Consider the following 16148-nt stretch of genomic DNA (forward strand, 5'->3'; position numbering starts at 1 on the left):
TTATTTACGGATGGGTTTTTACAGTATTATTACCATTTATTTAATTACATTTGAGCAAAATACTCCTCTTCTCAGTCAATAAAGAAAAGCATTTCTAATCAGTGGAACCATTGGTGCGTATGCCTTTTATGCTCATATTCCTCTGAGGACAATAATTTCCCATTACGAGTTGTTTCACATTCTATTAAAACACCACTAATGGACATCTCTTTTGAGTCTCTTCATCCATCATATTGCAAAAACAAAGATCCCCCAAATCCCAGTAGGACAAGGGTGAGTGCTTGAAAAGCAATTTATAAAAAGTAAATACTGGCATTGATCATTCTCAGAGTTTTTTCTTGATGCTTTCAGTAGGGCATGCAGAACAGTAATTCTGTCTTGTTTTCCTATAGTCTCCAAGAATTACGTTATTGAATTGTTGTGGGCAGGGTACGTGTCTACCAACTCTGTTATACTGATACACTGTACTCTCCCAAGCACTTAGTATAGTGCTCTGCACACAGTAAGTGCTCCATAAATACAACTGAGTGATTGACTGAATTTCATATCTATAGACAGTGACACCCATAGTATCCTACTCCATCCTAATCTTCCTCCACCTTTCAGCTGCCTTCCACACTGTCGACCACACCCTTCTACTGAAAACATTATCCAAACTTGGCTTCACTGACATTGTCCTCTGCTGGTTCTCCTCCCATCTCTCTGGCAGCTCATTCTCATTCTCTTTCATGGGCTCCTCCTCTGCCTCCCTCCCCCTAACTGTGGTAGCCTCTCAAGGTTCAGTTTGGGGTTCCCTTCTATTCTCTATCTACACCATGGAGAACTCATTCACTCACATGGCTTCTACTACTGCCTCTATGCAGATGATTTCCAAATCTACATCTTCAACCCTGATCTCTCTTCCTCTTTGCAGTTTCACATTTTCTTTTGCCTTCAAGACATCTCTACTTGGATGTCCTGCCATTACCTCAATCTTAATATGTCAAAAATAGAACTCCTTATCTTCCCACCCAAACTCTGCCCTGCCCTTTACTTTCCCATCACTGTAGACAGCAGCACCATCCTTCCTGTCTCAGAGGCCCATAACCTTGGCTTATTCTTGACTCCTCTCTCTCATTCAACCCACATATTCAATCCAATCAATCAATCAATCAATTGTATTTATTGAGTGCTTACTGTGTGCAGAGCACTGTACTAAGCGCTTGGGAAGTACAAGTCAGCAACACATAGAGACAGTCCCTACCCAATAGCGGGCTCACAGTCTAGAAGGGGGAGACAGAGAACAAAACCAAACATACTAACAAAATAAAATAAATAGAATAGATATGTACAAGTAAGATAAATAAATAAATAAATAAAGTAATAAATATGTACAAACATATATACATATATACAGGTGCTGTGGGAAAGGGAAGGAGGAAAGAAGGGGGAGATGGAGAGGGAGATGAGGGGGAGAGGAAGGAAGGGGCTCAGTCTGGAAAGGCCTCCTGGAGGAGGTGAGCTCTCAGTAGGGCCTTGAAGGGAGGAAGAGGGATGGCGGATGGGCAGAGGGAGGGCATTCCAGGCCCGGGGGATGACGTGGGCCGGGGGTCGATGGCAGGACAGGAGAGAAAGAGGCACGGTGCGGAGATTAGCGGCAGAGGAGCGGAGGGTGCGGGGTGGGCTGTAGAAGGAGAGAAGGGAGGTGAGGTAGGAGGGGGCAAGGTGATGGAGAGCCTTGAAGCCGAGGGTGAGGAGTTTCTGCCTGATTCGTAGGCTGATTGGTAGCCACTGGAGATTTTTGAGGAGGGGAGTAACATGCCCAGAGCGTTTCTGGACAAAGACAATCCGGGCAGCAGCATGAAGTATGGATTGAAGTGGGGAGAGACACGAGGATGGGAGATCAGAGAGAAGGCTGATGCAGTAGTCCAGACAGGATAGGATGAGAGCTTGAATGAGCAGGGTAGCGGTTTGGAAGGAGAGGAAAGGGCGGATCTTGGCAATGTTGCGGAGCTGAGACTGGCAGGTTTTGGTGACGGCTTGGATGTGAAGGGTGAATGAGAGAGCGGAGTCGAGGATGACACCAAGTTTGCGGGCTTGTGAGACGGGAAGGATGGTAGTGCCGTCAACAGAGATGGGAAAGTCAGGGAGAGGGCAGGGTTTGGGAGGGAAGACAAGGAGTTCAGTCTTGGACATGTTGAGTTTTAGGTGGCGGGCAGACATCCAGATGGAGATGTCCTGAAGGCAGGAGGAGATGCGAGCCTGGAGAGAGGGGGAGAGAGCAGGGGCGGAGATGTAGATCTGGGTGTCATCAACATAGAGATGATAGTTGAAGCCGTGGGAGCGAATGTGGTCACCAAGGGAGTGAGTGTAGATCGAGAACAGAAGGGGACCAAGCACTGAAACTTGGGGAACCCCCAAAGTAAGGGGATGGGAGGGGGAGGAGGAGCCTGCAAAAGAGACTGAGAATGAACGACTGGAGAGGTAAGAGGAGAACCAGGAGAGGACGGAGTCTGTGAAGCCAAGGTCGGATAGTGTGTTGAGGAGAAGGGGGTGGTCCACCGTGTTGAAGGCAGCTGAGAGGTCGAGGAGGATTAGGATAGAGTAGGAGCCGTTGGATTTGGCAAGCAGGAGGTCATTGGTGACCTTTGAGAGGGCAGTTTCTGTGGAATGTAGGGGACGGAAGCCAGACTGGAGGGGGTCGAGGAGAGAATTGGTGTTGAGGAATTCGAGGCAGCGCGTGTAGACAACTCGTTCAAGGAGTTTGGAAACGAATGGTAGGAGGGATATGGGGCGATAACTAGAAGGTGAGGTGGGGTCAAGAGAGGGTTTTTTTAGGATGGGAGAGACATGGGCATGTTTGAAGGCAGAGGGGAAGGAACCAGTGGAGAGTGAGTGGTTGAAGATGGAAGTTAAGGAGGGGAGAAGGGATGGAGCGAGAGATTTCATGAGATGAGAGGGAATGGGGTCTGAAGCACAGGTGGCCGGAGTAGCACTTGAGAGGAGGGAGGAGAGCTCCTTTGAGGATACTGCTGGGAAGGATGGGAGAGTAGCAGAGAGTGAGAGTCCATCACTCATCCTGTCTGTTCCACCTTCATAACATCACTAAAATCCACCCTTTCCTTTCCATCCAAACTGCTACCACGTTAATGCAATCTCTTGTCCTACCCTACCTGGATTGCTGTATCAGCCTCCTTGCTGACCTTCCAGCCTCCAGTCTCTCCCCACTTCAGTTCATACTTCACTCTACTGCCTGGATCATTTTTCTACAAAAACATTTAGGACATGTTTCCTAACTCAAAAACTTTCAGTCATTTCCCATCCACCTCCACATCAAACAAAAACTCCTCACCATTGGCTTTAAATCACTCCATTACCTTGCCCCCTCCTACCTCACCTCGCTATTCTTCTACTACAATCCTGCCCGTACACTCCACTCCTCTAATACAAACCTTCTCACTGTGTCTCAATCTCATCTGTCTCACCGACAACCCCTCGCCCATGTCCTACCTCTGGCCTGGAACGTCCTCCTTCATCAAATCTGACCGACAATTACTCTCCCCCCTTCAAAACCTTATTGAAGGCACATTTCTTCCCAGAGGTCTTCCCTGACTAAGCCCCCCTTTCTTCTTCTCCACTTCCTCTGCATCCTCTTGTTCATCTCCCCTCCCTGCCCCACTGTGTGGTCGACAGTGTGGAAGGCAGCTGAAAGGTGGAGGAGGATTAGGATGGAGTAGGATACTATGGGTGTCACTGTCTATAGATATGAAATTCAGTCAATCACTCAGTTGTATTTATGGAGCACTTACTGTGTGCAGAGCACTATACTAAGTGCTTGGGAGAGTATATATATTATATATAATAATATATTTATTTTTATTGATGTCTGTCTCCCCCTCTCTAGCTTGTTGCGGACAGAGAATGTGTCAGCTATTTGTTGTACTCTCTCAAGCACTTAGTACAATGCTCTGCACACAGTAAACACTCAATAAATACAACTGACTGGGTGAATGAATGAATTCCAGGACAAGACCCCATGGAAAGGCCATCGAGGAGAACCTCCCTCTCATACTATTATGCTATATGGTTCCTGGGTTGTAGTTTGTAAGTTGCTGGAGTTGGCCTGAGAGGAAACTGCTGGTGCATAACCATGGTCGTTGTGCTTTGGTTCCCACCAGCTCCTCTCACATGCTCTCTCCCTCCACCCTATGGAACCCCATGCCACAAACTGGGAGAAAGAGAAGAGGCCCACCTCCTAAGGAGGCCCCCACCCATTAGCGAGGCCTTTGCAGAATGGTTTGAGCCAGAGACAATGTTGAAATCCCTTCTCAGAACCAGGCTATATGAGGAAAAGAGTGTAGCCATTGGGACCCTCTAAGTGCCTATTTCTCTCCCTGTTCCATATTTTTCCTTTCTATGTTGATATTTTCAAGTCGAATGGGGTCAAAATTGTAATCGTTCTTGTTTCCTGCATTCGTTGATTCCCTTTATTAGATACTGAGCTCCTCAAGGGCAGAGACAGCCTCTTCTACCTTTAGTGCAAGCTCCCTGAGAATTAAATAAATGACTGCTGATGATCATGCTAATCTTACGTGCCTTCCTATGGGCTTCTCCTTGCAGTTTTGTTTTGTTTTTTTTTAGCCAAGGATAGACTTAGACTTGCCTGCTTGGCCCTTCACTTTCCTCTGCCCTGCTCCTACACAAAAACAGGCCTGAAGCCTGAGTTTTCCAGGGCTCAAAAGAGGGAGCTGAGCCCAGTATGTGACCCTTTCATAGCCTTGGGACCACTCCTTCATATTATTAGAAAGAACATGGACTGTGGCCTCATTCCAGACTGTTGTTTCTCCAAGAACCTGAGCCTTCAGGGCAAACCCAGCTGCTCTTTCATTATCATGAGCTGTGCTCATTCATTCCAGAATATTTGCTTTAAAGGTAATAGAATAATTATGGGTTGCCTAACAATCGATTACCAAATGGTTGTCATGCCGGAAAGTTGCAAACTGATTTTAAATCACTACTCTCTCAGCATGTAATTAACAAGCTGTGCAAAAAAGTTCCCTGATTGATTCTAAATAGATACTATAATAGTGAGGAAAAGATGATAGCCAAAACCCAAGAGTTGTGTCCTAGTTAAATAGTTATTTTACAGGCACAGAGGGAAGTGGCAGACAAGGCCCTATAAGGGGACTCCTTATGGGGGAATCCCCTAGAAGGTAACTCCCCACCCACCATCAAAATAATAGACTGTTCATTTCTCATTAACATGGGATAGTTCTTAAGAGACCAGTCTGTCCAGGACCCCATCATTTGCCTCTAAAAGAATTACTAATACATGTCACCTGTAAGTGGATGATTTCCCTAAAGGAAAATTAGTCCATTGTTTAAGGAATGCCCATTTGAGGGATTGACCTATTTTGCTTCAGTCATCCCAGACTACCACAACCATCCTGAACTTCCACTTTTGCACTGGGAGACCAGGTCTCTCAACAGCCAGGCTCCAAGTTGTATTTATTGAGTACTTACTGTATGCAAAGCACTATACTAAGTGCTTGGGAGAGTACAACATAACAATAAACAGATACATTAAACAGATACATTCCCTGCCTACAATAAGCATCCAGTCTCCCTCCTTTACACCTTTCCCCTGTCCTCCAACTAGGTTGTAAGCTACCTACTGTATTGGACTCTCCCAAGCATTTAGTACAGTACTCTGCACAAAGTAAGTGCTCAGTAAATGCCATTAATTTATTGATTCATTCATTCAATCATATTTATTGAGTGCTTACTGTATGCAAAACACTGTACTAAGCACTTTGGGAGAGTACAGTATAGCAAAAAATGGACACAATCCCTGCCCACAGCGAGTTTACAGCCTAGATTGCCCCACCCCCCCCATTTTTGCCCCTCTTATCCTTTTCTCTCATTTACCCCTCTAAACCTTCATCCTCTTTCCCTTTCTCTTTTCTTCAGTTCCCTCTCCAACCCACATCTGGTCAACACCCCCTTTTCCTTTACCTTCCCACCCTCGTTTGGCCCCAGCCTGCCCTCATTTAATAATAATATAATAATAATGGCATTTGTTGAGTGCTTACTATGTGCCAGGCACTGTTCTAAGTGCTGGGGGAGAATACAAAGTGATCAGGTTGTCCCACATGGGGCTCACAGTCTTCATCCCTATTTTACAAATGAGGGAATTGAGGCCCAGAGAAGTTAAGTGACTTGCCCAAAGTCACACAGCTGACAAGTGGTGGAGCCTGGATTCGAACCCATGACCTCTGGCTCCCAAGCCCATGCTCTTTCCACTGAGCCACACTGATTTAAGTGATCCGGTTTCACATGTCCTCATTCTGGAGCCTCTTGGAGATGTAATCCCCGGGGTGGCAAGGTGGGCTAAGATCAGCAGGGCACCATTAGTACTTTACTGTTTCCATTTTCAGAAGGCACAGCTCTGGTTCTCAAGGAGCTTACTCCTCCAGATTGAAATCTCCATAAGGCCAGGATCATGTCTGCAAACTCTACTGTACTCTCCCAAGTGCTTAGTACAGTGCTTTGTGCACAGTAAACACTCCATAAATACTATCGATTGACTGGTAAGGCAAGAACAAAATGGAGAAATTACTTTGTATTAGTTTATGTTTTTCTGTGCATTTAAAGCATGTGGGAAACTGATTGGGTGGGCTTCAGATAATGTGAGCTAGCTCCCTCCAGATGTATTTTCAGAAGGGGTGGCTGCTTTGAAAATTTGAAATCCTCCAGCCTCCCTCCGTCCATGTCAGAAGTGGCATCTGTGTTAACTATAATCGCCCTGGAGCTAGGGATCTCCCCAGCCATTCAGGACAGACTTGGACAGACATGACTATGATGTCATTAAGTTACTCTCTGTGCCTGGCAAAATTTCACACAGCAGCATGTACATTGGGGTAACTGATCTAGGGAGGGGACAGCATTCTTTTCCCCACCTCATTTAGCCTTTCCTTTCTTGGAGAAGATTTCTTGGAAAAGGAAGCAAGGGTGTCCAATCAATCAATCATTGATATTCTTGAGCACTTACTGAGTGCAAAGCACTGTACCGAGAGCTTGGAAGATTACAGTAAAAACAAAACACATGTTCCCTGCTGTCAAGGAGCTTACAATTTAATGAGGGAGACAAACAAAAATTGTTTACAAATAGTGGGAACAGTGGGTTGAACAAATGCACATCAGGAAGTAGCCCAAGTATATCAGGATGCAAAAGTGGAATAAATAATTGAATATACAAATAAATATATACTTACATATATCTGTGGTGGGTGTAGAAATACAGTAAAATGCACATTTACTGTCAAATAGTAATCTCTATATTGCAGACATTCCTGAATATGACTGGACTGACCTCTCCGATCAATCAATCAATCAATCGTATTTATTGAGCACTTACTGTGTGCAGAGCACTGTACTAAGCACTTGGGAAGTACAAGTTGGCAACATATAGAGACAGTCCCTACCCAACAGTGGGCTCACAGTCTAAAAGGGGGAGACAGAGAACAAAACCAAACATACTAACAAAATAAAATAAATAGAATAGATATGTACAAGTAAAATAAATAAATAAATAGAGTAATAAATATGTACAAACATATATACATATATACAGGTGCTGTGGGGAAGGGAAGGAGGTAAGATGGGGGGGATGGAGAGGGGGACGAGGGGGAGAGGAAGGAAGGTGCTCAGTCTGGGAAGGCCTCCTGGAGGAGGTGAGCTCTCAGTAGGGCCTTGAAGGGAGGAAGAGAGCTAGCTTGGCGGATGGGCAGAGGGAGGGCATTCCAGGCCCGGGGGATGACGTGGGCCGGGGGTCGATGGCGGGACAGGCGAGAACGAGGCACAGTGAGGAGATTAGCGGCAGAGGAGCGGAGGGTGCGGGGTGGGCTGTAGAAGGAGAGAAGGGAGGTGAGGTAGGAGGGGGCGAGCTGATGGACAGCCTTGAAGCCCAGGGTGAGGAGTTTCTGCCTGATGCGCAGATTGATTGGTAGCCACTGGAGATTTTTGATGAGAGGAAAGGAAGGAAAGGAAGGCTCATCTGGTGGCCCTCAGCGGGTGATCAGGGGAAACATTTCTGTCAAAAAAGGCCTATTTTTCCCATAGCCCTCCCCATCCTCACACTCCAACCTTATGGATATATGTGGGCTATTTACATATGCTATCTTTGAATTTGGAGGGCAGATTATATACACAGCTGGTGTGTAGCATCTGGAAGACTCTAATACTAGTTTTGACTCCTAGACACTTGAAATAAAAGTGTAAAAACCTTGCACGATAAACAAAGACAATGAAAGCTAACTCTACAGGATGAAAATGCCAAAGTACGTTGGGATCTTTGAGTTCACATTTGAGGCTATACTGTGTACTTTTTATTTCTTCAACGTCTTCTTCCAACATATGGGTGCAGCAGACTGAATTGAGAAGTGCCTTCTTTTCTGTTGTTCTCTTCCTCCAGCTGCAAGCAGGAAGCCTGGTGATCCCTTAATCATCTCTGACATCAAGAAGGGAAGTGTGGCCCATAGGTGAGTTAAGTGGAAAACTGTTCCAGTCTTGGCACTGCTTTTTAGCAGATTCATCTGGCTTTTAAGGGAAGTCTGTGTGCGCGTGTGTGTGTGTGTGTGTGTGTACGTATGTATTATATATGTAAGTTAATGGACGACAACTACGTGTGTGTGTGTGTGTGTGTGTGTGTGTACGTACATATGGATGGAGGACAAATATAGTTGTTCTTCATATGTGGATGTATATGTGGCTGAAGAGACCAGTGGTTCAGGTCCTGATTCTGACTACAAAGTGCAGACACAAAGGCTGTTCCTTACAGTGCTGTCATATTTATTGTTTGCAGCCTTTGAAAAAGGCCTAAATGTGGGTCCTAATGGCTCATTCCTATTTTCTTTATTTTCTCCCCATACCCAGAACTGGCACCCTGGAGCCTGGGGATAAGCTGTTAGCCATTGATAACATCCGACTTGACAACTGTTCCATGGAGGATGCGGTCCAGATTTTAAGGCAATGTGAAGATCTGGTGAAGCTGAAAATTAGGAAGGATGAAGATAACTCTGGTATAAAGCCCTGCTACTGCATGGTCCCTGGCCACACAAATCATAAACAATTCCCATAGGTGGCTCCCATAGACAGAGCAGATCTGACTAGTCCTTTGAGTATTAACAAGTGGTGTTTTCTCCCACTAAACCCAGTGTAGTAAAGCATGTATGTTCTTTAGAATTGTTCCATTGTGCCTTGGAGGTTTTACTTCTCAAATTTGGGTGTTGCTCCTGATTTTCTACTTCTTGAATTCTCAGATGCCCCTTTGACTATTTCAGATGAGCAGGAAACAACAGGCGCCATCATCTACACTGTGGAGCTGAAGCGGTATGGGGGCCCATTGGGGATCACCATCTCAGGAACGGAAGAGCCTTTTGATCCCATTGTCATTTCGGGATTGACCAAGCGAGGACTGGCAGAAAGGTGAGGTCTGGAATTCACAGCTACAAAGAGCTATGGGTACAGCAAGATTCCAGGTTCATTATGGCTGTGGTTCTCCAAATCTCTGGTTGGAGAAAAGAAGGATGAGGTCTGATGGGCAGTATGCTGGAGTGAGATTTCAGAGATGAGTTCTGTTATGAGCTCTAGCACTGGATTCTATATGACTCGAGTTCATTAACTGCTTCCTGGAGCTTCGAGTAATATGTAGTACGAATCATGTTTTCCTCTTAACTCCTGGGGTTATTATTGAGGGTTCTTGTTTATACCCTATGGCCAGGCAACCCCACAACACTTACGTTCACATCTGTACTTTATTTATATTAATGTCTGTCTCCCCTTCTAGACTGTAAGCACCCTGTGGTCAGGGAATGTGTCTACTAATTCTGTTGTATTCTTTGAAGCACTTATTAAAGTGCTCTGCACACAGTAAGTGCTCAAAAAATACCACAGTTTGATATTTTTATTCCTTCTTGAGGCTAATTCTGGCTTACCCTTATGAGAGTTTGTAGTTCCAGGGACCAATTTAAAAAACAAACAAACCAAAAAAAACCCAGCTCTTGTTTCACCTGCAGGAAAGTAGAGCACCTCGAAGCCGACATCCTTAAAGAAATCTTTTATCGAACTGTTTACCTCCCTTAGCACCCCCTCCCAAAAAAGCTCCATGAGGTTTTCTCAGATTAACCCTACCTAACTAGTAACTCAGTTTCACTGATAACCCCGCAGCACTTACATATATCTCTAGAAATGTTTAGATAGTTTGACAGTCTGTATTATGTTCTTTCTATGATTTCATACTTCTATCATTTATGTTTTATGTGTAAGTGCCTGTTTGGCATTGACTTTGTTCTTTCTAGCATGAAGGCCTTGAAGAGTACATTAGTGAGTTGTGGTATTTATTAAGTACTAAGTGAAAAGCACTGCAATAAGCACTGAGGTAGATGCAAAAGAAAAGATCAGGCATAACCCCTGGCTCACCCCAAGGGTCACAATCTAGGTGGGGTATAGGAAGTTTTCCAAAGAACTACAAAAAGCAACAGAGTAAACAAACTAAGACAAAAATGTAAAGACAAATGAAGCACTTGATATTCACCCCATCCTCAGCCCCACACCACTGATGTACATATCTGTAATTTAATGATTGAATTTAATGTCTGTCTCCCCCTCTGTACCGTAAGCACCTTGTGGGCAGGGATCATGTCTACCAGCTCTGTTGTATTATACTCTCCCAAGTGCTTAGTACAGTGCTCTGCACACAGTAAGTGCTCAAGAAATACCACTGATTGATGAGCAATTTTTGGAGGTGGGAGTCCTCAGAGACTCTATCGCCCCAGGCTTTAGCTACAAACCATCTCAGCCTTTCCAGAATCCTAAGGGTTGTGAGAGTACTTTTCCCCCTCACTCTGTGTCCTGATCCCAGAGGCCTAGTCATAAGGGGGCTCTGAGCTGTAGCTTGTCCTAACTTTGGAACATCCCCCAGTGCCTAATACAGGTTTTGTACCGAGTGTATGCTAAATTAACACTATTGACTGGCTGAATGACTGACTGACATTGGAAACTGGAGCATCTATGTCAGGAAGCTTGTCTTTTTATCCCTGCTTCACACCCTTATGGCGATATTGTTGGGATGAATGTAACAAAACCTTCACTATTTGGTGCAGTCAATTCTCTGATAATGCAGAATTCCATTCTTAAAGAAGCTCATGTTAAGAGTCTTGCTTTAGAACACACACTAAGATAGACACTCCATACATGAGCATAACTGTTTCTCTTGACATCTGTTTCGTGTTCTATCCAAATAGATGTGCATTTTAGGAAGAACATTCCCTAGTTCCCAAACTTTTCTATCCCAAGTGCATAATGAAAACACATTATGGGGCAACTGACTATTAGAGAATTCAGAGTGTCTCCTCCTGCTAGGTAATAAATGTTCCCAAGATGATGTTGCAATACAGCAATTTTTAGTTGTTGCAATACGGCAATTTCCGAGGACCAACTATTTTGTAAAAGGCAGTAAATGCATGATCCCTTGAGCCATGGACTCTTGGGAATGTTTATTTTCTTCCAAGTGAATTATCCATTTTGAAAAACCCTGCTTGCTTAAGAACAGAAGAGGGAGAGGATAAATTGAAAACAAGGTAACTTTTTCATTTCTCCACCCAATTCCCCCTACAGCTTCCCCTCCCACTCTTGGAAAATAACCAGGGTTGCACTCAGGAATTTTGGTATCACACAAAATCATGCATTTTTTTAGTTGATTTTTTTTCTCTTCAGAATTTCAAATTGATGAGATTTTGCCACAGTGTTTGGGAGGCAGATGATCCATAAATGCAGCACATTAGCAATAGCAAATCCTAAATTGAAAATCACACCTCTTCCTTTTCTGGTTGCAACTTTTGTTTCTACTCCAGGATGGCTTGGGGGGGGTATGGAAGGAGTTGGTATTATTTCCACTGATGTGTAATGGATACCCTTGTAGGTCAGGGTATGAGGTGATTTCTATATTGCTGAGAGAGAGATGGAGTTGAGTCCACCCATGGACTATAATAGAGTTTGGAGCTCCACAGACTTTTCTCTTGATTCTCTTGCAATGGAACTTTAGCACTCTCTGCTGTGCATTGGTAGGATGTACAGGGAGCTTTGTAAGAGTTCTGTTGGGGTGGGCAGAAAACGTGTCTACCAGTGTGTCTGCTGTAGTCATTCATTCAGTCGTATTTATTGAGTGCTTACTGTGTGCAGAGCACTGTACTAAGCGCTTGGGAAGTACAATTCAGCAACAAATAGAGACAGTCCCTGCCCTCAACGGGCTCACAGTCTAGAAGGTGTTGTACTCTCCCAAGCATTTGGAACAGTGGTCATCACATACCGTTTAGTGATGTATTGATTTCTGGCCCATTCATCCTTCCTTCTAGCTGTTAGCCTTTCTTAAACTGTAATGGCTAAAGTCAAAGCCTTAGAATTTTTTTCTTTCCTTTTTTTGGGGGGAATAATAGACTGTAGACTCTAGACTCTAATAATAGTCTGTAAGCTCACTGTGGGCAAGGAATGTGTCTACCAATTCTGTTGTATTGTAATAATAATAATAATAATGGCATTTGTTAAGCCCTTATTATGTGCAAAGCACTGTTCTAAGCACTGGGGAGGATACAAGGTGATCAGGTTGTCCCATGTGGGGTGCACAGTCTTAATCCCCATTTTACAGATGAGGCAACCAAGGCACAGAGAACTTAAGTGACTTGCCCAAAGTCACACAGCTGACAACTGGAACTGAGATTTGAACCCATGACCTCTGACTCCCAAGCCTATGCTCTTTCCATTGAGCCACACTGCTTCTCTATTGCACTCTTTCAAGCACTTAATTTAGTGCTCTGCACAGAATGAGAGCTCAATAAATACCATTGATTGATTGATTTTTTTTCCTTTTTAGTATGAGAAAGATTTTAAAGCATCAATTGATCACTTTTGAGATGGGTTAAAATTTGCAGGGATAATTTAATTTCATCTCGTTTTTTATATCTATTTTCTCACACTTAATAATGGTATAATTTTTATCTATCAACTCTGCCATATTAGATAGTAAACTCCTTGAGTGCAGAAATTACATCTCATTTCTTTTGTATGTTTTCTACAGTGCTCCAAACACAGTAAGGGCTCAGTAATAACCGCTGACACTGAAAAACTCTGGAGACACACATGAGAATGTAATCTTTTGGAAAAATATTCTCAACCTAGTGATTTTCAGTCCTTCTGTGCTGAATTTATGACAGAGGTTCTAGTAGCAAAATACCCTCTCATTTGCTGACATACAAGGAAGGATTTGTTGCCGCTAAGAAATCTGAATTGTGTCATTTTTTCAAACTAGCATTAGGTTTCCCTTGTGCATACTTAGCCATAGGCTGAACCCATGACTGATACCACCCAAATATAATTGATTTTGATAGTAATTCTAAATTGAGATGGCTTCCCCTTTGGTTTTGGTTTCTGCGAGTATCTCTAGAGATGAAGAAATCAGTTAATGTTTGCACCAATTTACAAATGTAGTAGTGCTATATGAATGCTTCTTTCTCAGAAATGAGCTATTACACCTATTATAAAAATATAATCATAAGACGAGAAGAAGAGAATAAGAATAGAGAAGCAGCGTTGCTCAGTGGAAAGAGCACGGGCTTTGGAGTCAGGGGTCATGGGTTCGAATCCCAGCTCCACCAATTGTCAGCTGTGTGACTTTGGGCAAGTCACTTAACTTCTCTGTGCCCCAGTTCCCTCATCTGTAAAATGGGGATTAAGACTGTGAGCCCCCCCATGGGACAACCTGATCTCCTTGTAACCTCCCCAGCACTTAGAACAGTGCTTTGCACATAGTAAGCACTTAATAAATGCCATTATTATTATAAGAACAATAATAGTAATGGTAGTGGTATTTGGTAAGCACTTACTATGTACCTAGCACAGGGGTACATACAATACAATCAATTCGGACATAATCCCTGTCCCTCATTGGGTTCACAGTCTAAGTAGGAGAGAAAACAGGTATTTAATCCCCATTTTGCAAATGAATAAACTGAGGCACAGAGAAAGGAAGTGACATGTCCAAGCTCACACAGCAGACAAGTGACAGAGCCAGGATTAGAACCCACATCCTCTGACTCCCAGGCCCATGCTCTTTCCACTAAGGAACACTACTTTCCAGTAGTGATTTTGCGGTTGACAGAGTCAATCAGAATGTTTGTGATGTTTTTGACAATCAGGGTTTTTAAACGTGCAGTTCCCCTTTCCCATGCAATCCTTTCTCCCAGTGTAGACTTGGTGATGCCTTGAATGTGCATTCAATCAATCAATCTCTCAATCAAGGGTATTTAGTATCAGATGCTAATATAAATAAATAATCACATAAAATATGGTTATGTACATGAGTGCTGTGGGGCTGAGGGTGGGGTTCACTGTTCAGAAACAGCGAACACCAGAGCCTCACCCCTCCATCTAATGAGGGAGTTGCAGGCTAAGCCTTAGATAGTCAGTGAGGCCATAGCTTTGTCTGTTTCTGATGAATGTTATCCTTTCTTTCCAGGCTAGTACAGCTAATTATTTGTTCTAGGACTGAGGGCAATTGCAAGAGCCAATGGCAAGAGATGACTTCTCTCTCTTTTTTCAGTGGTATTTGTTAAGCACTTACTGTGTGCCAGGCACTGTTCTAAATGCTGGGGTAGATACAAGCTAATCAGGTTGGACACAGTCCATGTCCCACAAGGGGCTCATGGTCTTAATCCCCATTTTACATATGAGGTAACTGAGACACAGAGAAGTTAAGCAACTTGCTCAAGGTCACACAGCAGACAAGTGGCAGAGCCAGGATTAAAACCAAGGTCCTTCTGTTTGCAGGCCCGTGCTCTATCCACTAGGCCACGCTGCTTCTCTTTCTGCCACTTCTCTGACTTTTCTCTTGGAAAGAGCTCCTGGCTACAGTAGCTCTAAAGTCATAGGAACTTGGAGTGTGGGGTCCAGATGCAGTGAGCTTTTTCTCTCTGCCCCTTTCAGGAGTTGGGTTTGATTTCCTTTTTCCAGGAGTTATTGGCTGCTGATAGTTCTTTAGAAAATCAGTTGCATGGGGGAAGGCCAGCACAGTGAGAAACTGAATTCTGATCAGCAGCTACCACAGAGTGGAATAAAAGGCTTTGGAATAGAGCAGCTTAATAATAGAAAATGGAATCACTTAAAAATTTGACTCTTGGACTCAAACAGGTATATGGATGCTATCACCTCAGTGAATTATGGTAGATTACAGGTATATTACCTCGCTCCAAACTCTGGGCATGGGAAGAGGGTACTATTTTATTTATGATGCTTTTCCTCCTGCTGACACCAATCCCTCACATCCACAATTCTCCTTACTTTAGGGATCAAGAGGGAGTTCAGGGCATACGTGCCAACTCCACTGGGTCAAGGTGGAGGGGGCACGATTTATCTCATAGTATTAGCACCAAGAGGGTGACGCCATTTCTCTCCCCCAAAAGCTTCACCTTTTGCTTCCTACCGGCAGGAAGTGGTTGCCACCACCACCACAATTTCTCTCACCCTCAACCAGGCTCTGGGGCCAAACTAAGCACTCCTCCTCTTCTCTCCTCCCCCCTGCCCTATCCCTCCTGGGGAGCTCCTTGAATGAGCTGTTAACTTGCCTCATCCCTGGTCTACTTAGTCTAGGGTATCCTTTGGGCACAAAATCGGGAATAGGACTCTTGGTCTGCCTTAGCCACATGAATTTGATGGTACTGAAGTCTCTGTACTACTTCATGACCCAGGGTCACCAGCTCCACTGATGCTTGTGCATTAGCTGCAGTGGTTGGGAACTTCAGGCCGGGAAGTGGTAGACTGTCTCCCTGTGTGGTTAATGCTGACATGGCCGCTCCAAGATCCCGACCCCACCTTATTCCTTGGAGGATCATCTGGGATGCCAAAAACAGGACTTCTGATTACTGGAGCCACTGGAGCCCAGCCCTGGAAGTTTACAAAATCGCAGTGGTGACAGAAGCAGCAATGATGACTGGATGACAGGCTGCATGATAAATTTTACCTTCCTCTCTCTTTCATTGTCTTCTCCTCCATTTCTCATTGTTCCCCTTTCTTTTTTTTATATGGTATTTATAATGAGTGCTTACTTTGTGCCAGGAATT

The 16148-nt window shown here is 44.1% G+C and overlaps 1 protein-coding gene across 1 annotated transcript in view; it reads left to right on the forward strand.

Annotated features, from left to right (window-relative positions):
* GRIP2 (glutamate receptor interacting protein 2) overlaps nt 1–16148 on the forward strand; it is a 601447-nt gene that overhangs the window by 547961 nt on the left and 37338 nt on the right. The window contains exons 15-17 of the mRNA XM_038772646.1: nt 8453–8519; nt 8914–9059; nt 9321–9465. Coding sequence (XP_038628574.1) covers nt 8453–8519; nt 8914–9059; nt 9321–9465 — 358 coding nt within the window. The remainder of the gene's footprint in view (nt 1–8452; nt 8520–8913; nt 9060–9320; nt 9466–16148) is intronic.

This window comes from Tachyglossus aculeatus, chromosome X1 (genome assembly GCF_015852505.1).
Source record: "Tachyglossus aculeatus isolate mTacAcu1 chromosome X1, mTacAcu1.pri, whole genome shotgun sequence".
Taxonomy (NCBI): Eukaryota; Metazoa; Chordata; class Mammalia; order Monotremata; family Tachyglossidae; genus Tachyglossus; species Tachyglossus aculeatus.